Source organism: Perognathus longimembris, chromosome 2 (assembly GCF_023159225.1).
Source record: "Perognathus longimembris pacificus isolate PPM17 chromosome 2, ASM2315922v1, whole genome shotgun sequence".
In the NCBI taxonomy this organism is placed as follows: Eukaryota; Metazoa; Chordata; class Mammalia; order Rodentia; family Heteromyidae; genus Perognathus; species Perognathus longimembris.
The window spans coordinates 70,361,454-70,386,801 of NC_063162.1; the positions used below are offsets into that span (position 1 = coordinate 70,361,454).

Here is a 25,348-nt window from a genome sequence, read left to right on the forward strand (position 1 = left end):
ATGATTCCTTTGGCTCCTGGTTTCAGCAGTGTCAGAACAGTCAACTGGATCCATACTTTAGACTTCACATAGCAGGTAGTGTCACTGTGGGAAGAGAATATGGCAGAGGCTCCCCTTCTGGGGGCCAGGAAGCAGAAAGAAGGGGTAAGGTAGGGACACATCCTGGTGACCTACTTCATCCAGCTAAGCCTTACCTCCTCCTTTCCTCTTTGCTATAATGTTACCATATTAGGAACCCTTCAAAGGATTACTCCATTGTTTAGGTAAAAGCCTCAAAATCAAATCACCTCTCAGTGTTTAGACCAAACAGCTGGGAACTAAGCCTTTTGCACTTGAGCCTTTATCAGGGGAGTACTTTATACTCTACCTGAAACAGATGGCTGCCAGCAAAATTTCAAATCACTTCCCAGTCTGTAAGAAGACAAGTTGGCCATGCATCCTATTTTTGTATTCTTAAACCACTGTGTGACCAAAGGGAGTGAAGTCTAATTGCCTTGGTAACAGACCTACCCCTAAGCTAAGGGGAAGTTCTGTGATCTTAATAAGCAAATGGTTTTCCAAAAAAGAGATATTGTGTGTATATAGTTACAGGAATAGAGAGTGAAAAAGTGGGGGAATTCTACCCAATTATTAAAGCAGAATTAAGTTGCATGACACGCTTTTAAGTATTTTGAGTATCTTCACAAAATACGAATATGAAGAATGGAATAGAACTTACTTAAAATTTTCTTTCAGCATTCCCTAAAAAAATATCTAAGAATGAAATGGCCAGCCCTCTCGTTTGCGCCATACCCAGTCCTATCTTATTTGTTCACAAACTCTGGCATGGAGGCAGAAAAAAGATACTCATTATAATTTGGATGAGTTCACTTCCTTATGTCTCCTTCCTGTCATATGTAACATGAGAAAATAGTATCTGTCAACAAACCCCTCTTCTTTCCCCCAAAAGTTGTTTGTATCTTAGAGGAATAAATGGGTTTATATGTGTGAAACTCAAGCCAGGGCCTAGCACATAGTAAGTATCAAGTGCTTGCTCTTACTTTCTCTCTTGTAACTCCACTTTCAGAATAGCACCTGCAAAATATTAAGCAAAAATATCTCATAAGTACAGAAATAGTTTTTCCAGTACTAGGGCTCGAACTCAAGGCCTCAATATTCCAATTCTGATTACAGGTATTATTCTGCCTACCACCGTGGATATGAGGCATTGAGCAGTTTTATCCAGTATTTTAAACAAAAAGTCTTTATTCACCACAATCGTTCCATATATGTTGAGGTCATGGTGTATGATGGTTGATAGTTATGATTGTTAAAGTCTCTTAGAGATTACTGGGTTATGTGCAAAAATGAAAAAGGAAGCTAAGAAGACAGGCATGGTGGAACATGTCTATAATCCAGCTAGTTGGGAGACTGAGGCAAGAGGATTCTGAGTTCAAGGACTGACTGGGCAACTTAGCAAGACCCTTTCTCAAGAAAAAGAAATTAGAAAAATAATTATATTTATATCATTTTTGAAAGACATTGAAGTGTAACTGTTAATAGTTTATGTGCGTTTTCTGTTGTACTTTTAAGTGAAATATTGAAAAAATTCCTACAAGTCATGAAAATCTACTTTAAGAGGTCTTTTTCTGACTTTTAAAACATTTGTCTTCATGAAAGATGCACATAAAATTTACTATATATTCAATTATCAAAATTGTTTTTCTGTTTTTATTTTTTAGGGTGTGTGTGTATGCTGGTACTGGGACTTGAACTCAGCCTAGGTGCTGTCACTTTTTTACTCTAGTGGCACTCTTCCATTTGAGTTACAAGCCCTATTTTGTCTTTTTGCTCATTAATTGGAATATGAGTCTCATGGACTTTACTGCCCAGAATGGCTTTGAACTGTGATCCACAGATCTCAGCCTCCTAATTAGCCAGTATTACAGGCATGAGCCTCCTAGCACCCAGATCCTTGATGTTTTTAACTGATGAATTGAAAGTTTACGTCCTACATAAAAGAACTTTAAAATCTCTTTACCCATAATCGACAGAACTTGTGGACAATAAGCGTGTCCTTCAATAGATGAACGGACTTTATGACACATGGATACAGCCTAGCAATGGGGTGTGCTTGAGCAATGGGAATGCCCTACAGAAACCACCTGTTACCCAAGAAAATAGGCCATATGGCCCCAATTGTGTGACATTCTGGACAAAGCAAAGATTATCCGTGGCTGAGTATTAAGAGTGGTGTGCAGCCAGTCACCAGAGGCTTACCCTAGCTACCCAGGAGGCTGAGACCTGAGGATCATGGTTTAAAGCTAGCCTGGACAGGAAAGTCCTTGACACTCTTACCTCTATTAAACTACTCAGAAAAAGCCAGAAATGGCACTGTGACTCAAGTGGTAGACTACTAGCCTTGAGCAAAAGAAGCTCAGGAGCAGAGCCCAAGACCAGAGTTCAAGTCTCTCAAGTCTCAGGACCAGAAGAAAAATAATGTCATGAAAAGAGGGAAGAAGGGGTAGAACACAGGATTTGGGGCAGGGATTATGCTGTGTGATTCTGTAAGGGTGTATGTGGTAATTGTATAAACCTCCAGGAATCCGTAGGCTGTGTAGCACAGAGGAAGTCCACCTCTGAATAGTAATCTGGTAGTAGTGGCTCCTAAATTACAACAAATACTAGGTGCATGGCGGCCACAGTGTCCTGATGCTGGGCTTCATCCTGCTGGGCGTCGAGGGTGCATCCTCTGTGGTGGGCACCGTCCAGGGCATTTCTCCCCTGTTCCTGGGTCTTGGCCCCTTGGAGACCATGGGCCCCCGGGTGGAAAGTGACGACCAGGTGAACTGAGCTGAGCACGGAGTAGTTGGGGCGTGGAGGACAGCTCGGGCCCTTGCTCCCGAGTCTTCATCCCCCAGGCCTGGATCTCCGATGGAGAACCCCAGCCTTGAAGCTATGAAGGCATTGGACTTGGGCTGACAGCGTGTACAGTCACACTTTTCTGCAAGCCAGGCCTGTGCCCCATCACCAGGTGGACCTGCCTGGTGCCGTTGGTGGCTCCCCACCCAGGAGTCCCACGGCCAGAGCCTGCAGTGAACTGCGGTGCAAGCCCAGTGTACCCACCCTGACCTGGGCTTGGCCTTACCCAGCACTTGGTGCTGCACTCCTTGCCTGAAGCACCAAAAGCCGCTGAGATCAACTGGGCACAGCCTGGATAAGTGCATCAGCCCGAGGACTCACCCTGGAGGGAGCTGGGCACATGGACTTGCCCAGGTTCGCCACATCCAGATCATCTCAGAAGACTCAGCCGTTCCTCTTCCTCCAACAGTCCTTCTGTCCTAACCCTGCCACTAAGCCAGAGGGACGGCACCAGGGGATAGGAGGAGGGGGCAGCGCCCCCTGTCTCCAGCCTGTGCTGTCTGGCCACCCCTCTGTCTTCACTTTCTGCTGAAGGCCAGGGTCGCACTCCTTGGAGGCTGAGGCTCAGTGGAGACCCACACACACTCACTTTTCCTGCTCCCCAGTGACCCCAGGCCCCATCCAATGTCTGTGTATCCGGGGCCAGAGCTGCTCTCCACAGACGCCTGCTGCCAGTCCCAGCAGGCGCAATAAAGACTGCCTCCAAAAGAACGCAGTAATGTATCTGGCCTCTTGATGCTGTGTCTGGTGGTGGTGGTCATCTCCCTAGTGGAGATAAAGGTAGTTCCCACTCAGCCTTTTCAGTTTTCTTAACCTAATGACTCTGCTTCTATTCATACTGACATTTTGTTTCATGACTTGAGCCCTGGTTGGTTAAATGCATCATCCAGTTCATAGAGCCATAAAAGGTAAAAGTTTCATTCTGATGGGAACAAGGAAAACAAGCCTTTGCCATCAAGCCTCACCATCCTAACCTGTGGGACTTTGCAGTCAGTGCAGCCAGACCTGTTTCAGTCTCCTATAATTGAATGCCCACCAGACTGGCCAATCAGCACAGCCCTGTCTTCCTCCAACAGCCTTCCCCTTCCCCTCTCCCTCCCCTTAAAATCCCAGGATGTGCAAGACCCTCTCAGGTTTTCTCTACTGAAGGTGGCTTATCAGGAGGGCACCGAATGACTCATGCCTGTAATCCTAGCTACTCAGAAGGCTAAGATGTGAAGATTGCGGTTCTAAGCCAGTCTGGAAAGGGAAGACTATGAGACGTTTTATCTCTAGTTATCACCAGAAAACCAGACGTGTAGCCATGGTTCAGAGTGGTAGAGCACTAGCCCTGAGCAGAAAAGCTTGGACAGCACCCAGGTTCAAGCCCCATGAAGAAGAAAAAAACAAAAAACTGGCCTATCATTGAGTTACTCATGATTCTGACTCTTTGTTCTGTCCAACCTAGAACACATTTCTTACACTTCCCAGCCTGTGTTTGTAGTGGGGAATGAAAACCAAGTACATCCTGGGAAGCTGGACCTGTTCCATCCAGGCAGACTCCTCCCCATACATCAGCTTGTTTTCAATGAATGCCAGATGTTTTTCTAAGTCACTGGCCAGTAGGCACAAAAAACCTTAGACTAAGGTCCTATCAACAAAATCTAGTGCCTGTGAGTCTAGACTGACAGCAGAGACTCCATTTCACTTCTTTTTTTTTTTTTTTTTTTTTTTTTTGCCAGTCCTGGGGCTTGGACTCAGGGCCTGAGCATTGTCCCTGGCTTCCTTTTTGCTCAAGGCTAGCACTCTGCCACTTGAGCCACAGCGCCACTTCTGGCCGTTTTCTAGATATGTGGTGCTGGAGAATCGAACCCAGGGCTTCATGTGTACGAGGCGAGCTCTCTTGCCACTAGGCCATATTCCCAGCCCCTCCATTTCACTTCTATTTAAGCACATTATGCTTAGATTTGGTTGGGTTTTATGAAACCAGTACACAAATTTCATTCCTTGTTACCTTTCTAGTTTGGGTAAGTTTTACTTGTAAGGAAGTGGCAGTCAGCCTACTTTCCCTATTGTTTTGTTACCAAATATCTCCTAAGCATCTTAGACCGGTAAAGTAACAGATTGGTTCTCATTTGTGCCTGGGGCTAGCCTTCACAATGGCTGGCACTCTAGCACCTGAGCCAAACCTTCACTTCCACTGGTTAGTTGGAGAAAAAGAGTGTTGGGTGGGGTAGGGGTTGCCTGCCCTGAACTGTGATCCTAAAATCTCAACCTCCTGAATAGCTCAGAGTATATGAGCTACTGTGCTCAGCTTGACTCTTCCTTTAGTTAAACCTTTTTTCCTAATTCAATGGGTGTCATAGTAGTAGTAACTATAGGGACTTTCCAAAATTCCTTTATCTCTAGTCTGTTCTCTTCACTGATTGATCTTGTAATGTATATATAGTTTGTTTTCTGGCTAATGAGTAGTGCTTCTCAAGAGGCAGTTGTTTTATGTTCTGGGCCACTTTAACTGGCACCTGAAATTGCTACTATAATTGTGCTGTGAAGCCAAGGATGAAGCCATCACTCAGAGGATAGAACCAAGCTGCACACCTTTAAACTTCTAATCTATGCTGTTTGAATCCCAACCTTCCCTCTTGCTTATGTCACTTTTAGATAGATTTCTGGTATCTATAGCCCAAACATGCTGGCCTATTACAGAATTTGAGTAAAGGAAATGGGAATTTGAGTAAAGGAAATATGGAATTGACAAGATAAAAGAAGTGAATTGGGTGTGACTCCCATTATTCCAGTATCAATTGATTCCATTTGGCCAAATTCTTACCTTACATATGGAGATATTCACTACATACCTAGTATTAAGGGAAGTGGTAGAAAGGTTCAGGATGTTGGAATATGTCAGTTATTTCTCCCAACATAAAAGGATAGATACATCTAGCTCCCCACAGCCTTTTCTGACAGTATAATTTGTTTGCTTTGCCAATAAACCCAAAGTGAAGCCTTGAGGTGTTTTTTTTGTTTTGTTTTGTTTTTGTGGTTTTTTTTTTTTTTTTTTTTTTTTTGCCAGTCCTGGGCCTGGGACTCAGGTCCTGAGCACTGTCCCTGGCTTCCTTTTGCTCAAGGCTAGCATTCTACTTCTTGAGCCATAGCAACACTTCTGGCTTTTTCTCTGTATGTCGTGCTAAGGAATCGGACCCAGGGCTTCATGCATGCTAGGCAAGCACTACCGCTAAACCACATTCCAGCCTCAGCCTTGAGGTTTTAAAATGCTGAATTATCTCCCTCAGGAAACAGAACCTGAGATATCTCTCAGGACTACAAAATAACACATTATTTTTCCCAAGGCTATTGTTCCAAATTGCTTCAAAGCCAGGTATTACGAATGGGTTACAATAATGAAGCATGACATGAAGAACTTATTGTGCTATCACAGTAATGAGAAATATTACAAAAAAAAGATGAGTAAAGGAGAGTTCCAATTTCTGTCCTCACAACAATCAGCTCAGTTTCATTACAGAAATCTTTGGATTTTTTAGTTTTTTATTGAGGATGTTCTTGTGAGATACTGGCTTATGACACTGCTGTCAAGTATCAGGCTTTGGTCATGTGAAATGCAAAACAGGTTGGGACATGTTTCCTAATTTGGGAGAATGTAGAAAACATTCATGAGCAAAGTGTTCAGATGGAAACTTTGTTTTCTGAAATGTACTGTTCTCAGCTGTGTCCATTTTATGTAACCTAGCCAACTTGATTAGAATAAAGTTGTTTATAAGAATATAAGCATCAGAACAAGCAAAACAAAGCAAATGTGTCCAAACAGTGGCTCCTTCCAGGGCCTAATAAGAAATGGTGAGCCCAACTGAAGAGGCTGCTCTATCCTGATGTGGGGGCTGCATGGGTGTGAACCTCAAGACATGTTAAGAGAACATAAGCAACCTTAAAACATGTTAGTTTTTTGTGGGGTTTTTTTTGTTTTTTTGGCCAGTCCTGGGGCTTGGACTCAGGGCCTGAGCACTGTCCCTGGCTTATTCTTGCTCAAGGCTAGCACTCTGCCACTTGAGCCACAGTGCCACTTCTGGCCATTTTCTGTATATGTGGTGCTGGGGAATCAAACCCAGGGCCTCATGTATATAAGGCAAGCACTCTTGCCACTAGGCCATATCCTCAGCCCCAACATGTTAGTTTTTAAACTACTAAAAAGGTATGATTCTGAAATCTTTTAAGTTCAAGTACTACTGGCCCAGACAGAGTACTTGTATGTGCATGTATGTGCACACCCCAATACTGGGGTTTGAACTCAGGGTTTCACACTTGATAGCAAGTGCTTTACTGCTTAAGCCACATCTGCAGCCCTTAGGAATCTAAATGATCAAACTGAATAGTTCCAATACTAGAATGTTTATACAATTTCCTTCTAGAAAATAGAATTCTTTTCTATCCAAGGGAAAACAGGAAAAATAAACTGAAGTGGAAGATTGTTGATAAAGTATGTTTTTCCATAGCAACAGATGGACCGCATATACTTTAGGAAGTCCTCAGTAATGTCCCCTTTGATAAACAGAAAAAAGGGTTTTGATTTCTATAATTTTTAAATATTTTTTAGAAACCTCAAGGATAAGTATTGTGATTTGCTAACTAAAACCAGTATTAATTTATTCCCTATTATTTATTTTAGTGCTAGTACTGGGGCTTGAACTCAGGGCCTGGGTACTTTCCCCTGACTTTTTTTTTTTTTTTTTTTTTTTTGCTTAAGGCTAGCAGCACTCTGCCAAGAGCCAGAGCTCCACTTCTGGCCATTTGGTAATTAATTGGAGATAAAGAGTCATGGACTGTCCTGCATGGGCCGGCTTCAAATCTCCATCCTCAGATCTCAGCTTTCTGAGTAGCTAGGATTACACGTGTGAGCCACCAGCACCCAGCTAATTTAAAATTAAAAATCTTAATTAAAACATAAAATCAATGAAGCAAAATTCCTTCACCGCTCCCCTAACCCATTTCCTCATTAACAGCAGCTAACATTTATGAAGTACTAACCATCTAGAGTACTGGTCATTTGTCTGAGGCTATACAAATCAGTGGCTGGCAAAGCCACTTTAACTTTTCCAAACTCCTGTGCTCTGTAGATAGGCATTTCTTTAATCATATGGAGTCATACTATTCTTCAATGGCATTTCTATGATTATAGATTATTACATTAGCATTAGAGCTACTTACACTTTTTCACTTACAAATAATGACACATGTATCCATACAGGTTTACCATAGCCAGTCTCTTGAAGTAAAATTACTAGGTCTACTGTATTTTTTGTCAGTCATGGGGCTTGAACTCAAGGCCTGGGCACTGTCGCTGACCTTTTTCGCGCAAGGCTAGCACTATTTTGAGCCAAAGCACCACGTCCGATTTTCTGGTGGTTAATTAATGGGGAGGACTCTCATGGACTTTCCTACCCGGGCTGGCTTTGAATGGCAATCATCAGATCTCAGGTCTCTTGAGTAGCTACAATTACAGGCATGAGCCACCAGCATCAGGCTTCAGCTGTGGTTTTGGTTACTCAGTATTTAAAATACTGCCAATCAGACCTATGTAAATTATTTCAAAATTTTGATTTCCTTTCCCCCTTTGTGGAAAAAGTCTGGTAGGACAAATCTAAATTCTTGTTCCAAACTACCCTCTAACCCCTTGTTCTACAAAAATGTTTCTTGTTAAAACTGCACACTTTTTAATGTAGACAGCTCACATGGAGCACTTCCTTTCTAAACCTCCTTTCTGCCTCCCACCACTGTTTCAGCTGTGTAACAGACTTGCTATTAAAACTGCACACTTTTTAATGTAGACAGCTCACATGGAGCACTTCCTTTCTAAACCTCCTTTCTGCCTCCCGCCACTGTTTCAGCTGTGTAACAGACTTGCTACATGCAAGCACTAAATAGTATCTAACAATGGATATTCTTTTCCATTTGGGATCATAAAAAGATGTCAGCCAGACACTGATCTCTCACACCTGTAATCCTAGCAGCTACTCAAGTGGGTGAGAGCTGAGGATCTTGGTTCAAAGCCAGTCCAGGCAGGAAAATCTCTGAGATTCTCATCTCCAATTAGCTACCAAAAAGCCAGAAGTAGAGCTGTGTCTCAAATGGTAAGGCAATGCTGGGCTTGAGCACAAAAAATTAAGGGACAGCACTCAGCCAGAGTTCAAGCCCCAGGACCAGCACTAAAATACTGTAAAGCAGGTTGTAAACTGCTGACAACAGTCCTCCTTTACATAAAGAATGTACATTTTAGTGGATGATTCAATCTTATTGTTACATATAGAACTACAGTATTGTTTTTTTAAGAGGAACCTCTTTAGGACTGTCCATGTATAAAGTCCATGCAAGTTGTTAGTTCTCTGAATTTTTTTTACTTTCCTATTTTATCTGAATTAGAAAACTTTTTCCTTATGTAGACTTTTAAAAATCCATTTCTGGCCAGTCACTGGTGGATTCTGCCTGTAATCCTAACTACTCGGGAGGCTGAGATTTGCAAATCACAGTTCAAAGCCAGCCTGGGCAAGAAAGTCTGAAACTCTTACCAAAAATTAACCACCAAGAAAGCCACAAGTGGCTCAAGTGGTAGTGCACTAGCTTCAAGCACAAAAGCTCAGGGTCGGCACCCAGGCTGGCACCTCTATTTGCATCTTCCCCACCCCCCACCCCCCCAAAAAAACTTAAGTGTCAAACTATTGGTACCGTGTTCTAAATTTAATCACTTTTCTGTATGTCACACTGTTGGGGCTGTTAATAAGCAATTCACATGTGCCAGCCTGGTTTTAGGTGGTCCTGTACAGACAGGGACTAGGGACATAGCCCAGGGTAGAACTGGCCTGCTGTGCACCAGACCCTGGGCTCTTGACTCCAGGACTATGAAGAGAAGGCAAGCTCTTGGCAGTCCCTCATTCTAAGCTTCATGTTTCTTAGCATAGAGACTGAGTATAAGTTTTGGTCAGACTTAAAATATCCAAATGAGGGTCACAGGGAATCTGTAGACAGGAGCAAGATTCAAACCAAGATGTGCTTCCACCAGTGAATTTCAACTGTTTTGCTTCCTTCCAGAACCTTGTCTACTCAAATTTCTATCCGGTTCTCATCTTTACTTATGTATAACTTATATTTAGCTCTAGAGTAGCAAATAACACCAGCTTCTCGACATTTTGAAACATTGTGGTCAGCCTACTAGAAGTATGACTTAACATCTTCCATGTTTACTAACGTATCCCAAGAACTAGAACATTATCTGGAACTTGGTAGGCACTGAATGTGTACTTGATGACAGAATGAAGTGCTGACTCCCAGCTAATCTATTCCAGAACTCACATTTCACAAACTATCAATAAAGTGGATACTTTATCATTTCAGTTCTCCAACAGATAAAAGGCTTGGGAGACACCCTGCATTGCATGCATAAGGTTTACTCAGTCAGGAAATATAAATGGCCAGTCCTGGGACTTGGACTTAGGGCTTGGGCATGGGGCCTGAGTTTCTTTTGCTCAAGGCTAGCACTCTTAACCACCTGAGCCAGAGTGCCACTTCTGGCTTTTTCTTTTTATGTGGTGCTGAGGAATCGAACCCCGGGCTTCATACATGCTAGGCAAGCACTCTACCACTAAGCCACATTCCCAGCCCCCTGAGTAATTATTACTTGTTAGTAATTATTAACCCAATTCACTAGTGTCAAATGTTATGGGCGACAGCATTAAGTTTTACTACTATATTTTGTTCACTACAAGACATTTTCATGTAATCACCTTCAAATCTGGTATTATCTTACAATTGATGGCATCTTAGCACTGTATTGTGGCTTCACTGGTAACATTTTTTTCTTCTAAGTGGTGTGTAAGATGTTGCTAGGTCTCACAAGCAATGCTGTCTTAGAAGGGAGCTCAGGTTTTCCATTTCAAGCCAACTATTTCCTGTCTTCCCAGCCATTTTCCCAATGCAAATATGTAACAAATGCTTAATCAGAAAAACTATCCAAACACAGTTCAATTTTATATAAAATATTTAATTTTTAAAACAGGCTATTCATGTCACATAAATATCTTCAATTCTAGGTTAGCTGCTATTGTCAGCAGAATTATCCAAGTGTGACTATTAGGAATAATTTAGATACTGTCACTTATAGGAAAGTCTAAAGGTCTAAGACTCACCATATCAGGATTCAGAGACTTGAATACTGTGGCTACTTTGCTAATGTCCAAATATTTCCTCACTTCCTGTAATGAATGTAGTTTAAGTTGTTAGTACTCAATATTCAAATAAAAACAAAATATTTTTCTCTCCCAACAAAAAAATTCCATCAAAAAATAAAATGCTTAGTTGACATCAACTCATTTTATAGTAGTAAAATGGTAAATTTTCCTCATTAAAATATTCTCATGGTTCACAAGTCAGATACATAGCACAGAGTTAACTGGCTTTAGAACTGGACCTTTCCATCTCATAAGCTGTTCCCACTTGAGAATCCAACCAAAAAGTCACCAGCACAGTGAAAATAAATCATTAATTGGCACAATTTTTAATTTTCCCAGAGTCTATTTTTCCATTTATTGATGATGGAAATTCTGGTTATTTTCCTTTGGTTCCTTTCCAGAATTATTACTCTGTGTGAGTGTGTATGTGCATGTGCACATATCTGTGTATACAAAACACCTGTAAGACTTGATAACATTACAGTTTAAGTAAGGGTAATCCCATATTTCTTTGTTACTTAAAAACATGTTAAAATGACCTAACGCTCTATATCTGGCAGAAATCAAGAATTTCATAGATGTGAGAAGGAAAATAGGGTTTTCTCTCACAACTTTTTGTTTCAACAAATTCATGTAGACAATGTTTCTAGTTAACAATTTAACTTTTTTTCTTAAAATGGCAATTGTGTAACTTAAAATGTGTTTGCCACCCTTCTTCCCATAAACTTTAATACATTTATGCAAATTATGTTACTAATTCTTGGTTCTAAACCCCTGCCCTCCAAATGGAAAAGAGGTCAATATAGGAACCAGGAAGAAAACAGTACTTTAAACTACTCATTCAGCCATTTACTTTCAACCACTGAAATGACAAAAGTTGTGGAACTTCTGCAAAGTAACAAAAAGGTACTGGCGGCTATCTACTCCCTTCTTGGCTCTCACTCCCCTTTGGAGAGAAGTGGTAGTCAAAGTTAATACAACCTAAGGACAGGCAAAAGGGGCATAGTGTGGTAGGCAGAGGGAATGGCTTAGCAATCAGGCAGATCCTAGGAACTGGAGAATTTCCTGCCTCTTCAATACAATGCATTGATTCCCTTTAAAAGACAAATGATGTAAAAGTTGACTATTTTTTCAGACCTTAAGCTTACCTGTTAAGGCACTTACTTAACCCACCCAAACCCACCCATTTTTCATAGAAAACCCACTATTCATCTGATGCATTTTGCTAGGCTATGGTAATCTGCAAAACAAAACAAAAATAACATTGACCATTTTTTATATAAAACTGTTGCATCAAGAGAAAGGTTGTGTTTTATTTTCTGAAATGAGCACAAAGTACACCTTTCACAATAACACTGAAAGCAGGTGCAAAGACTTGACAGTGACCTTTGACTAAAGGTAGCTTTGTAAAAAGAAAAATACCAAATAAATCAGTGCCCTTTCTGATTGTTGTAAAACTGGAGGGGAGCAAGGAAGGGTTGTTTTTACATAAAAGTTGGTCCAAACTTACAAAAAAAAAAAAAAAAAGCACAAATGTGCATAGTTCAGAAGATCTGCAAGAGGGCCATAAAAAGCTTATGTCCCTAAGATTAGCATCCACTTAAAACTGCAAGAATACAAAATAAAATTGTAACTAGAATTTGTGAAGATGTACAATCAATAGATCTAGTTTTAAGAACAGCATGAATTTAAGCAAGGTTTTTTTGTGTTTTTTTCACTATTGTATGCAAGACCCTTTCCACATAAAAATAAAGCTGTTGTTGAATTAATATTATTCAAGTCTCTTGGATTGCTGCCTTAAACTGCAGCTAGAAAAGTCTTTCCAGATAAAAATGATGTGCCTGAGGAAAAACATACTCAGTATGGTAGCCCTCTGCCTCGACCTCTACCAGCCGATGTGCTAATGTGCCCCCTGTATCCTTGTGAATATCCAGGTCCTTGGGCAGGAGAAGTCCAGGTCTGTCCATGCATGAGGCTGGGGCCACCTGGATTTTCCTGTAAATTACCACCATAGCTATAGTTGTGCATCTTTGCTGGCAGAGGATGAGTACTCTCGGGCCCTGTGGAGGGGTCACTGCTGTTTGCCAGGACTGCAATAGGACCATGGTTATATTCAAATCTATGGTCCTTGTCTCCACTAAACAACATGGGACCGGCATTGAGGTAAATGTCTCCATATCCAGCTACTGAACTGGGAAATGACTCGGAAAAGGCAGAAGGTTGAGGAGGAGGTGGTGGAGGAGGAGGAGGTGGAGGAGGTGGAGGAGGAGGACCACCAGAATGAGATGAAGCAGTACTGTAGTTATCCAAGGACTGAATATCTGAGTTTCCAATGAAGCTACGTCGTTCTAGCGGTGGAGCAGAACTACTTCCGAGACCATCATTACTAACATAAGGAGCAGAAGAAAAAGATGATGATCCAAAGTTGTCTTTATAGTCTGAAGTGGGCACATAAGTGTCCCCTGCAGGGTAATCCATACTGCCTTCTCTCTTGGGGTCATCCTGGGGCTGGTGCTGAGTCAGCAGCTGAAGCAAGGCTGCTTTCACTCCAGCGTGAGGGTCAGTTAGTGAAGAACTAGTGGTAGGGACATGCTGGTTTTCTGTCCGATAATCCAGATCCTCCTCAGTGACTGGTGGGGGTTCAGGTGGCTCAGGAGGTCGCTGATCAGGAGGCAGAATCCGAGGCCGGTCTGGTTCTGGTGTTAACTCCAATATCCTCCTGTCTTGGTGTTGGATAAGATCATCTTGTCCTAAGTGAAACAAAGCAAAATGGGAGTCAAAGGCACCATGGGAAACTAAACATTCAAAATAGTTCGTTTCCAATGAGTGGTCCTAAAGATGACTAAGCAAAACATGCCATTTCTTGGCAAACCATTTGATGAAAAGGAAGAAAGCTTCCAAGTGCTAATGTTGCCTGTCACCATTTAGGGATAGGATAAGTGTAGCCATGAACTGTAAATCAGCTTCTCAAAAGCACTTCACATATTCCTATTTATTGCTTGAGGAACAAAAGTTACCATATACATAAAGCGTATGACCTAGTCAAGAATCCTTTAAGTATTTACAATTAAAATATTTACCAAGGCTAGTGTTGCTCATGCCTGTAATCCTAGCTACTCCAGACCCATCAGGAAAGTTTGAGAGACTGTAACCAACAAAAAGCTAGAAATGGAGCTGTGGCTCAAGTGGAAGAGTGCCAGCCTTGATCTAAAAAACTCAAAGACAGTTGTTCGTGTGCTGAGTTCAAGCCCCAGTACCAGCACCAAGAACAGATTATTTACTACAAGTTTATGTTAGAAAAACCTACAGTATTCAGAATGACTTGTATCACTCACGGACAGAACCCATTTAGAACCCATTCCTGAGAGTAAACAGATCACCAGTGATTCTCAGCAAGAGTGCAGCAGTCTGGTGAGCCCACTCACCTGATGCTGGCGTGCTAGGTTCTGGAGGTGGCCTGAGTTGTAATGATGCTTCATGTCCCGCTCCGTTCTCCCTCTCTTCTAGTAGCACATCTTTCTGTTTTGACTGCTGAGCCTTTATTAACTGAGTCAACAGAACTGCAAATGCACTCTGCACAGCCGCCTGGGCAGCATCTGCCTCCACTTTAGGTTGGACAGTCTGAGAAGGTTGAATTCCTCCCAAAGGTTTCGAAGACTCCTGCTGTGGTGTTGATGGATCTGTCTGTTTTTCACCTGTTGCCAAAATTCCAGCAGGAAGGTTTATTTTATTTAGCTGCTGCTCAGTCTCAGAGTTTACCTTAATGTTCAACACTTGGACAAAATCAGCCACATTAATACTTGTTTTAGACTGTAGTAGGTTTAGTAGAATTGCCAATTCACTGTGGTTTAACGGCTGTCCAGGGCCTGTTATTACTAAAGACAAAATTTGTATTAATTAGAACTTCCATAACTCTTAGCTCCTCCCATCCCCAAAAATGGTCCCATGTTACCATATTAAAATGTACATTTAGGGGAGAATGTTCTAGAAACATTATGAAAAGGGCACCTCAGTCTACTTCATTAACATGGCACTCAAAATGTACTTGCAACATAAATCAAGATAAAGAGAACTGTAGTAAGTTTTGAATGAGTTTTCCTTAGAAGTAAATACTTCAAAAGGAAAACCAAGGTGATTACCAGCAGAATCCCATGCTACAATTTTGAGCAGAAAATTAGTAATGGTGGTGGTAACCAAGTATCAGGTACTTTCTAATCATTTTATACCTTTTAGTTCCTCACAACCACCTTATAAGGCAGGTTTGAACAATAGCCTCCTTTTACAGAAGGAAATGAGTAACCTGCCCAAAGTCACAGTAGCAGGGATTTCACGAGAACCACTATACTCTACTGCTTATTATGCTTAATAAAGTTTACTATGCAGGAGAACCTAATCTTGTCTTTACATTAAATGGAAACTAGGTTTTATAGACTCCAGTAAAAAATGTTTTAGTTCAAGTTATTTTATAAAAGTCAAGCTGCTGATAGGGATGCTTATTATATCCATACATGACAGCATTAATTCATTCCCCCAAGGACAGATTTAACTGCTTTTCTTTTTCCAACATTCAGTTTTAGTCTTGGCTTGGTTAACACAGGTTCACATCTAACAGCTAGGCTCAAATGCATATACCACTATATATGTAAAGTGGCAGTAAGATTGTATCAACAGCAATTCCCAAAACCACCAATGACAGACTAATGGAAGAAAGTAACTCTAAGAGTAATAACTATTTTTCATGTTATCGTTTCATGTGATCTGAGACTTTTTCATTATTTTGTAATATTACCTTTAGATTAACTCAAACATACTATTGCGGGGCTAGGAATATGGCCTAGTGGCAAGAGTGCTCACCTCGTATAACTGAAGCCCTGGGTTCAATTCCCCAGCACAACATATATAGAAAAAAGCCGGAAGTGGCGCTGTGGCTAAGGAGGTAGAGTGCTAGCCTTGAGCAAAAAGAAGCCAGGGCCAGTGCTCAGGCCCTGAGTTCACACCCCAGGACTGGCAACAAAAACAAAACAAACACACACAAAAAAACAAACATACTATTGCAAAAGTTCTTATAATCCACAAGGATTCATAAAGAATGTCTGCTTGTCACACCCATGAGCCATTTTCCTCATTATTTCTATCTGAGCAGAAAGTTTACAAGTGAGCACAGGGCAACATTTCTACCTAAAATGACTCTTTTTCAGAAGGGGCAGTTTTCTTACTCAACATACATTGTGATGACAGAGGAGAAAAAAAATGGAGGAGAGAGCATGCACCCTATCTCACAAGACTCAGATTCTCAAGAGTAATAAGTTTCTTTTCTCATTTACTAGTTGTGAAATAAGAGCTAGGCAATAATAACAGAATACCAATTTGGTTTGTGGGAATGTTTGGTGTTAGTGCTGAAGCTTGAATTCAAGGCCTCATTCATCCCCTTACTCAGCCTTCTCCCTCTTTGCTGGTAATCTGTCACTTCATCTGCATCTCCAGTTCTGGCTTTTTGCTGACTAACTGGAGATAACAGTATCTCAGATTTGTAAGCCTAGCCTGGCTTGGAACTGCAATCCTCAGATCTCCACCTCCTGAGTAGCTAGGATTACAGGGGTAAGTCACCAGTACCTGGCAGCAATTTGTTTTATCAGCTAAAATAGAATAACTACTACTTTCTATTTTACTAGGTTTGCCCCATCCTCCTTTAGCAGATGGTATGAGGAATTTAACTGTTGTTTCTCTTTTGCCTTTCTCCAAGTTTTAATGTGGAGAGGTAATATTAAACATGATACAGGGCTGGGGATATAGCCTAGTGGCAAGAGTGCCTGCCTCGGATACACGAGGCCCTAGGTTCGATTCCCCAGCACCACATATACTGAAAACGGCCAGAAGCGGCGCTGTGGCTCAAGTGGCAGAGTGCTAGCCTTGAGCGGGAAGAAGCCAGGGACAGTGCTCAGGCCCTGAGTCCAAGGCCCAGGACTGGCAAAAAAAAAAAAAATAAATAAACATGATACAGATCAGCCCTCACTGTGTAAAAACAGATGTGTTCTCTAAAGTACTTTCATGTAAAAGGAAAATTCACTCTCTGAACAACAAAAATAGCCACTGCTTTTGTTTTTTAAAATCTGAGAAACTTTAATACACAGTCTAGCCAAGGTCAAGGATAAGCTTGTAGATTACATGAACAAGTACTAATGATTATCTTCCTCCTGCTGTCTCAGCTAATCTACTCTGTATTTATACTCAACCACCAAATGCTCAATCTGATTCATATATCTGTTTGAATCAAAACTAATATACAAATCGACACATTATCTCTGAATAAGTGCTAATCTATTTTTCTATTTTTAATAAACTACCTTCACACAGAAATATATTTACAACTCATTTTTATCGTTATCTGTGTGATGAAACTCAATTTGAAGATAGCTGTTCCTTATTTGGCAATGTTCCTTACAGATGTTCCTTATTTTTTTTTAAGTTGTTAGTTAACTGAGATGATTTTAAGTACTTCCTATAACACTGAAGGGACTAACTTCTCATGAAGTTTGAGTCACAGAAACCTAAGTTCTCAAGATTTAGATAATTTTATAAAAATATGTTTCATTATCATGTTTTCTTTTTTTTTTTTTTTTGGCCAGTCCTGGGCCTTGGACTCGGCCTGAGCACTGTCCCTGGCTTCTTCCCGCTCAAGGCTAGCACTCTGCCACTTGAGCCACAGCGCCGCTTCTGGCCGTTTTCTGTATATGTGGTGCTGGGGAATCGAACCCAGGGCCTCGTGTATCTGAGGCAGGCACTCTTGCCACTAGGCCATATCCCCAGCCCCTCATGTTTTCTTTCTGGCATATCAGATATTTGAAATCCCATGATAAATTAGGAGAAATACCTAAGCTAAGCAATCTATGGACATTATAAATGGCATTAAATAGCACCTATAATGATTCTTGGCTATCTTTCATATATTCTTCCTACTCAAGCATTCACAGACATGAGTGTGTGTGGTGGTAGGTAGTAAAATACATTGATTTGCCAGGTGCTGGTGGCTCACACCTGTAATGCTAAACCATTCAGGAGGCTGAGATCTGAGGATCATGGTTTGAAGCCAGCCCAGGCAGGAAAGTCTGTGAGACTCTTATCTCCAAATTAACTACCAGAAAATCAGAAGTGGCACTGGGGCTCAAAGTGGTAGAGCACCAGTCTTGAGCAAAAAAGCTCAGAGACAGTGCCAAGGCACTCAGTTGGAGCCCCATGACACACACCTCCTCCCTCCCCCCAAAAAAGATACACTGACTTCTGCACTAGGGACAAAGGGAAAAAAGAAATCCAATCTTAGTTTGGTTCTTCTTTAGAAATGACCTTCCCTGAGAATGCTTCATATTGCTGAGCCAGGAGCAGTAAAGCTTCTGGACAGTGTTGGATTCAGTCACTAGACCTTCCCTTTCATCTTCGAGCCACAAGCAAAGTAACACCATCAACATTAAGCATAGAGCACATGAAGAGAACCAACCCATGGACACATTACTGACCAGGTGCTACACTCGAGTTGCCCTGAGATTTCAGTTGTGTAGGCGGCAGCACACCCTGGGGTGTGTTAGTTCTGCTGTCATCCAAGCCCAGAGACAGTTCTTTCCTAGGGGCTTTGATTGTGGAAACATCATCAGTCATGCCCATCTGCTTCTGCCTTCTTCGCTTTTTACTCCATAACTCATGACAATCTTGCCATAAAGGAAGGCTGCAAAAAAAACATGAACATAAAATTGTGGAATATATTTTTTGATTTACTGTTAGATATAAGTTCTTAACAACAAAAAAGCTATTTACTATAGTGATATATTAAAGCAAATTGCCCCCAAATCAAGAAGACTCCCTACACAGATTTGTAAAACACCAATAAAAATCATCCCTGATGCTCCATCTCTTTCATAGCTTTACCTTTATACTTTATAGATGGATTACTTCTTTGGCTTCTGAGAAATCAATAAAAAGTCATGTATCAAAATTATGAATATATATAGTCATAAAACTGACAACCATTATACATGGGACCACCTTTTAAGGCAATTTTGATCACAGTACATAATACAATGAACAGGGTAGGAGGGAGGAGGCAGAACATGCCATTTGCCAAATATAGAAACCAAAGGCAGGATTAAAAAGATGAACCAAGGCAAGAACATAAACATTTGTGAAAAACTTTCTGATGGAAGCTATGTACTTTTTAGTAACCTTACTTGCTTCTATAACCAAATTAATACAGTAATTCTATAAATAAATTCCTGGAATAGAGAAGTCCATTACTTAGTCACAAAGGTCTCAATAGCTAGGACTACCAAAATTACCCACAATTCCAAAACAAGTGTATCTTCATGCAACTTCATAGAACCTCTGCCTAAAGAAACTTTATAAATATCTAATTTATAAATGTTTTCTTCTTACCATACTAAAAAAAAAATCCTGAGGAAACTTACTGTTAATTGTATCTATTTTGAAGGTGAGAAAATTGAGGCTTGGAAAGGTTAATAAACTTGCCCAGAATATGTACAGATTTCTTTAAGCAACTCCATCTAATGATGTGTGCCTTCAGTCCTTAACCTGGCTTGTTACCTCGAAGGATACAAGACTTTCCAGGGGGGACCCCTGGAATTGTTTTAAGGGAATTACAATATCAACATCTCCTCTTTTCTAAGGTTGAACTCTGAGAAGGACCTGCATATTCAAGGAAGCTCTTCTTTCATATCTCCTCTTTCACAATGAACTTCAAGTTATGAAATAAAGGAATATGCATCAGTATGGTTGAATCTTAGCAATATAGTAAAAGTATTAGTAAAAACGGTCATTTCCAAAAGATTAAAAACAGCATGATACCCTTCTGTAAAATTAAAAGCAATGGAAATTTTTAAATACCTTTTTATGAGGACATACAGACAACAAAAAAAAAGGTATATACAAGAAAAAACAGGATGATGGCTGCCTCAGGTAAAGGAAGGCAAGGGGATAGATGAGTGGGAGAGGTTATGATATGATTAAAGTAGGTTATTTTCAAGTTACTAAGCTTTTGTTTGGTAGGTTCATGGCTGTTTACTAATACTATTTATAAAGTTACTAAATTTTTAAAAAGAGCCATGCATGGACCAACAATGAGTGACACAAGTATTATGATTAAACCAAGTCTATGCACCTGAGGTCTTAAAACAAAACAAAGGCATACCTCTCAGCCATCTTACTATGGTGCATTGCCTCAGCGTGTAAAAACCTCCTGGAGTAACAAACAAAGGGACAATTTGAAATATTGATACTGGGAAGCTTTAAATTATCACAAACTCTCCTTTCTGGGTATGTGTATTAAATAGGATGGGCCTTTGCCTCAGTCAGAATACTCTGAATTAAGAATGGGGTAAATGAAGTGATTTAAGCCTCATGAGAAAAGAATAAAGAAATCCATAAAAAGGGCTGTTCCCTTCCACAATTTAAAGGTAAGTGATTCATTATGAAATCCCTTAGCATTTATCTTTACAAAAGGTAAACAAAACCCTCCAGGTGCATAAAATAGTGTGGATGAGTGATGCTGATTGGTGCTCTTCAGACACTCCAGGTTCCCTCCAAGTGACCCAACTCTTGAGCTCCCCTGAAGGCTCAAGTGCTGGCTCAGCCACCTATCTGCTGTCTCCTCAGGTAAGTCATGACTTCTGCGTCTCAGTTTCTTTATGCTCTAAAGTGGGAAGAACATTAATTGCTACCTCAGGGCAGTTGAGCAAACAGGTTTACATCTGTAAGTTGCCAGTTTAATTCACTGTTTAATTATTTGTTCTTTTTCCCTTAAACACATCAGCAAAGTTTGACAGGGCACTGAATAGGATCAATGGAGTAATTTGATTTACTACTTTACTCCCATTTTATTATTCCTAAAAAATGACTGAGGGGCTTGGAATATGGCCTAGTGATAGAGTGCTTGCCTCATATACATGAAGACCTGGGTTCAATTCCTCAGCACCACATATATAGAAATAGCCAGAAGTGGCGCTGTGGCTCAAGTGGCAGAGTGCTAGCCTTGAGCAAAAAGAAGCCAGGGACAGTGCTCAGGCCCGGAGTCCAAGTACCAGGACTGGCAAAAAAAAAAAAAAAAAAAAAAAAAGACAAGTTTGATGCACTGATTTCAGGACTATCACATCCTCTAAATTCTTACCTTTGATTTAATTTTTAAGCTACTCATATTACAAAATATAAGATGTTATTTAAGTATTGATTCAATGTCACAATCCCAACTTCATTGCTTTATGTATTTAACAGCAAATAACAGAATACATTCCAGAATAAAATACTATTTAATGTTCCTGAGATGTTTGTTATCACGTATATACATATGTATTTGTGGTTCTGGGGTTTGAATAGATGGCCTCCGTTTTTGCTTTGTTTTTCAGGTAAGGTCTTGCGTTTTTACTTGGGCCAGTCTTAGACTATAATCCCTCTATTCCACCTTCTTGTGTAGTTGGGAAGAGAGCATGAATAGCTAGGATTAGAAACTATCCTCAGCTTGCCTTTTCAGATAGGGAGGAATGAGTCTAACTTATTTCTCAGGCCTGCCTAGAACTTTGATCCTCCTGATCCCTGCCTCCCAAGTAGCTATGATTACAGGTGTGTGCCAGACTAGCAGCACATTTATTTTAAATAGAAAGATATAGCTACATGTGTTTGTGTTAATGACAAAAATTATGTCTTGCTTAAATGATTTATTGGTCAGTAGAGCTTGTAAAAAAATATAAATATTAGAAGTCATTTAGCAAGTACTGCTAAAGCTGGGTGCCAGTGGCTCACACCTGCAGTCTTAGCTGCTCAAAGAGGCTGAGATCTGAGGATGGCGATTCAAAGCCAGCCCGGATAGAAAAGTCCCCATGAAACTCTTATCTCCAATTAACCCTTCAAAAAGCAGAAATGGGGCTGTGGCTCAAAGTTGTAGAGTGCTAGCCTTGAGGAAAAAGAGCTCAAGAACAGTGCCAGGCCCTAAATTCAAGCCCCATAACAGGCCAAAAAAAGCCAAGTACTGTACTGCTAACATCATGAGGGAGAAGAAAGGGGAAAATGAATAATAGCTAAATAAGAAACCATTTTGCAGGTCACAGGGTTTCCACTTTTTAAGTGTCATGAATATTAGTAGAGAATTTTAAGTTGTGTTCTTTTGAGACAAGAGTCTCATGCAGTCAACACTGCTTGAGTTCTCTCAAACCTCCAGCCTCCAGAACACTGTCATTACAGGCATGTGTAACCAATAACTGGCATTAAAATAAGTTTTGATAAGACTTGAGGGATCAAACATTAGAGTGCCTACCAAGCAAACACAAAGCCAAGTCAAATCCCCAGTACCACTAGAAGAAGGAAAACAAGACTTTGAAGAAGGCAGGTGACATTGGAGCTTGAACTCTCATGCTTAATAAGGTTGAACTCCAACATTTGAACCACATATCCAGTGCTGCTTTTTGCTGGTTAATTTGGAGATAGACTTTTCTGGACTGCCTTCAAAACTTGATCCTACATTCTCAGCCTCCTGAGTAGCTACAATTACAGGTGCAAGTCACTGGCAACGATTAAAAAAAAAAGAAAGAAAAACCAAGACTTTCAGTACATAATGTTCAAACACAGTGAATTAACACAACTCTATCATTCTCAAATGCTAACTTACAAGGGTTCACATTCTAGAATAAATAGTACTAATCAAGTACTATGGAAACTACTTGGGGAAAAATATCTTAGCCCTATCACCTTTCTTAAGTTACATTTCCAAAAAATTTTACTTTTTTTTTTTTGGGGGGGAGGTCGGTCCTGGGGCTTGAACCCAGGGCCTGGGCTAGCACTCTACCACTTGAGCCACAGCACCACTTCCAGCTTTTCCTGTTTATGTGGTACTGAGGAATCCAACTCAGAGCTTCATACATGTTAGGCAAGCACTCTACCACTAGTCCCAAGAACTAATTTTTTTTAAATGGAAATATACACTACTATGGTACATTATCAGCAGAGAAAATGTTTTTAAGTTATATTTCCATTCATATAAATTTACATGAGACAGATGCCGGGGCTCACACCTATAATTCTAGCCACTCAGGAGGCTGAGATGTGAGGATCCCACTCATTCTAAGTTCAAGAAGGGGCTGAGAGGGCTGGGAATATGGCCTAGTGGCAAGAGTGCTTGCTTCCTACACATGAAGCTCTCGGTTCGATTCCCCAGCACCACATATATGGAAAACGGCCAGAAGTGGTGTTGTGGCTCAGGTGGCAGAGTGCTAGCCTTGAGCGGGAAGAAGCCAGGGATGGTGCTCAGGCCCTGAGTTCAAGGCCCAGGACTGGCTTTAAAAAAAGGGGGGGGGGGGCTGGGAATATGGCCTAGTGACAAGAGCACTTGCCTTGTATACATAAAGCCCTGGGTTTGATTCCTCAGCACCACATATATAGAAAAGGCCAGAAGTGGTGCTGTGGCTCAAGTGGCAGAGTGCTAGCCTAGAGCAGAAAGAAGCAAGGGACAGTGTTCAGGCCCTGAGTCCAAACCCCCAGGACTGGCAAAAAATAAATAAGTTCAAGAAGGGAAAAAACTGTTTTACATTTTCTAAATGACTTGTTGGACACTGAAAGGGTTGTGTGTGTGTGTGTGTGTGTGTGTGTGTGTGTGTGTGTATACCACTTGACTTATAGACCTGCTCTGCTTTTTACACCATTTCAAGTTCACTGAAAATTTTCTTTCCAACTATTTAAACCCTTGCTTGAAAAAGTTTGCAGACAACTAAATATGCTCATACGGTTTTACCACTTGGGACATGACAATACATTTTGTGATGGAATGGAACCACATGTCATCATGAAGGCAGCCCTTGCACTGAAAACTGCTAACCTAATTTTTATCATAGTTTTCACATATCAAGTAGCTATCTTGGGTTCTTAAAAAAAATGTATGGCTGGGAATGTGACTTGGCAGTAGAGTGCTTGCCTAGCATGCATAAAGCCCTGGGTTCAATTCCTCAGGACCACATAAACTGAAAAGGCCAGAAGTAGCTAGCCTAGAGTACAGCCTTGAGCAGAAGGAAGCCAGGGACAGTGCTCAGGCCCTGAGTTCAAGCCCCAGGACTGGCAAAAAAAAAAAAGTAAATGCCAGGTCTGAAGATGTAACTTAGTAGTGGAGGACCTGATTAAGCTCAAGTGAGGCCCTCAGCGCCATTCCCCAACACCAAGAAAGGAAAAGAAGAGTCAACATTATAAAAGCAGTCCCTAAGAAGTGGTTAAAGAGAGAAGAGAAATAGCAACTAAATACAATGTGTAAACTCTGAATTCATTTCTCAAATTTCAAAGTAAGTCTGCAAAAATTATTGGACTATTGGAATAATTCCATGTACATGTCTGATACTAAATTTCTTTTTGATTTGGATTTTATGTAAAATGTCAGAATATTTCCCTGATTTCATTCTTAAACTAAGTTTGAGGGCTGGCTCTACTCTTTACTATATTTGTATTCTTGGGCAAGTTTTTTAACACTCCTTGAGCCTACTTCTTCTGTGAAATGGTGTTGACAGTAATACTCACCGTGGAGGATTCTTTTTCATACACAAAAAATGTTTAGCATAGCACTCAAAATTTCAGCATAGTAGTGTAAGTATTGGTAGAATACCAGCAACAGATTCTTAATAACTAAAACAGATTTAAATCTTGAGGCCAATTAATCCTTCCTCAGCTAGAAAACCGTTGTCTTTGCTAGTCCTGTGTTACCTCAACATGAAGCACATCTTCATTCTGTATGTGACATGTCTGTGGATTTCTGTTTTACCTATACTTTTGGGATTCTTTTGATTTAACAAGGCATGAATACTTCCAGATCATCATACACAGATTTTATTAAAACTCTCCAGATTCTACATCTGTAGAATCAAATCAAATGAAAGATCACTTACTCAGGTGGAGGCATTTTTGAGGGCTCCACATCTCGTAGGAACTCACATTGAAGAGCCTGCTCAGCGGTGCAACGCTTACTAGGATCCAAGGCGAGCATGTAATCAAATAAGTCTAGTGCAGCTGCAGGAATACTAGCATGAAAGGATTACAAAAGTCATATGTATTCTTCAGACACAAGTTTGATCATTCTTTGGACTTGATTTCCAAGTCTGTTTTGTTTGCTGTTTGAGACAAGGTCAAGCTGGCTTCCAATCCACAGTTCTCCTGCCTCTGCTTCCTGAGTGCGGACTTAGTCATGTAGCACCATGCCTAGCACTTAT

General features: G+C 40.7%; 1 protein-coding gene across 4 annotated transcripts in view; it reads right to left on the reverse strand.

Moving 5' to 3' along the window:
* Positions 1 to 12,402: 12,402 nt before the first annotated feature.
* The window catches only part of Cdk13 (cyclin dependent kinase 13), a 103,164-nt gene continuing 90,218 nt past the window's right edge, over positions 12,403 to 25,348 (reverse strand). For 2 of the 4 annotated variants that reach the window (XM_048339422.1, XM_048339421.1), the window contains 4 exons: positions 25,028 to 25,159; positions 18,626 to 18,831; positions 14,540 to 14,809; positions 12,403 to 13,864 (listed from right to left, as the gene is read on the reverse strand). In XM_048339422.1, coding sequence (XP_048195379.1) covers positions 12,972 to 13,864; positions 14,540 to 14,809; positions 18,626 to 18,831; positions 25,028 to 25,159 — 1,501 coding nt within the window. In that variant the 3' untranslated portion in view covers positions 12,403 to 12,971. Of the gene's footprint in view, positions 13,865 to 14,539; positions 14,990 to 18,625; positions 18,832 to 25,027; positions 25,160 to 25,348 lie in introns of all 4 variants that reach the window. The other 2 variants (XM_048339420.1, XM_048339419.1) reach the window with 1 other exon arrangement.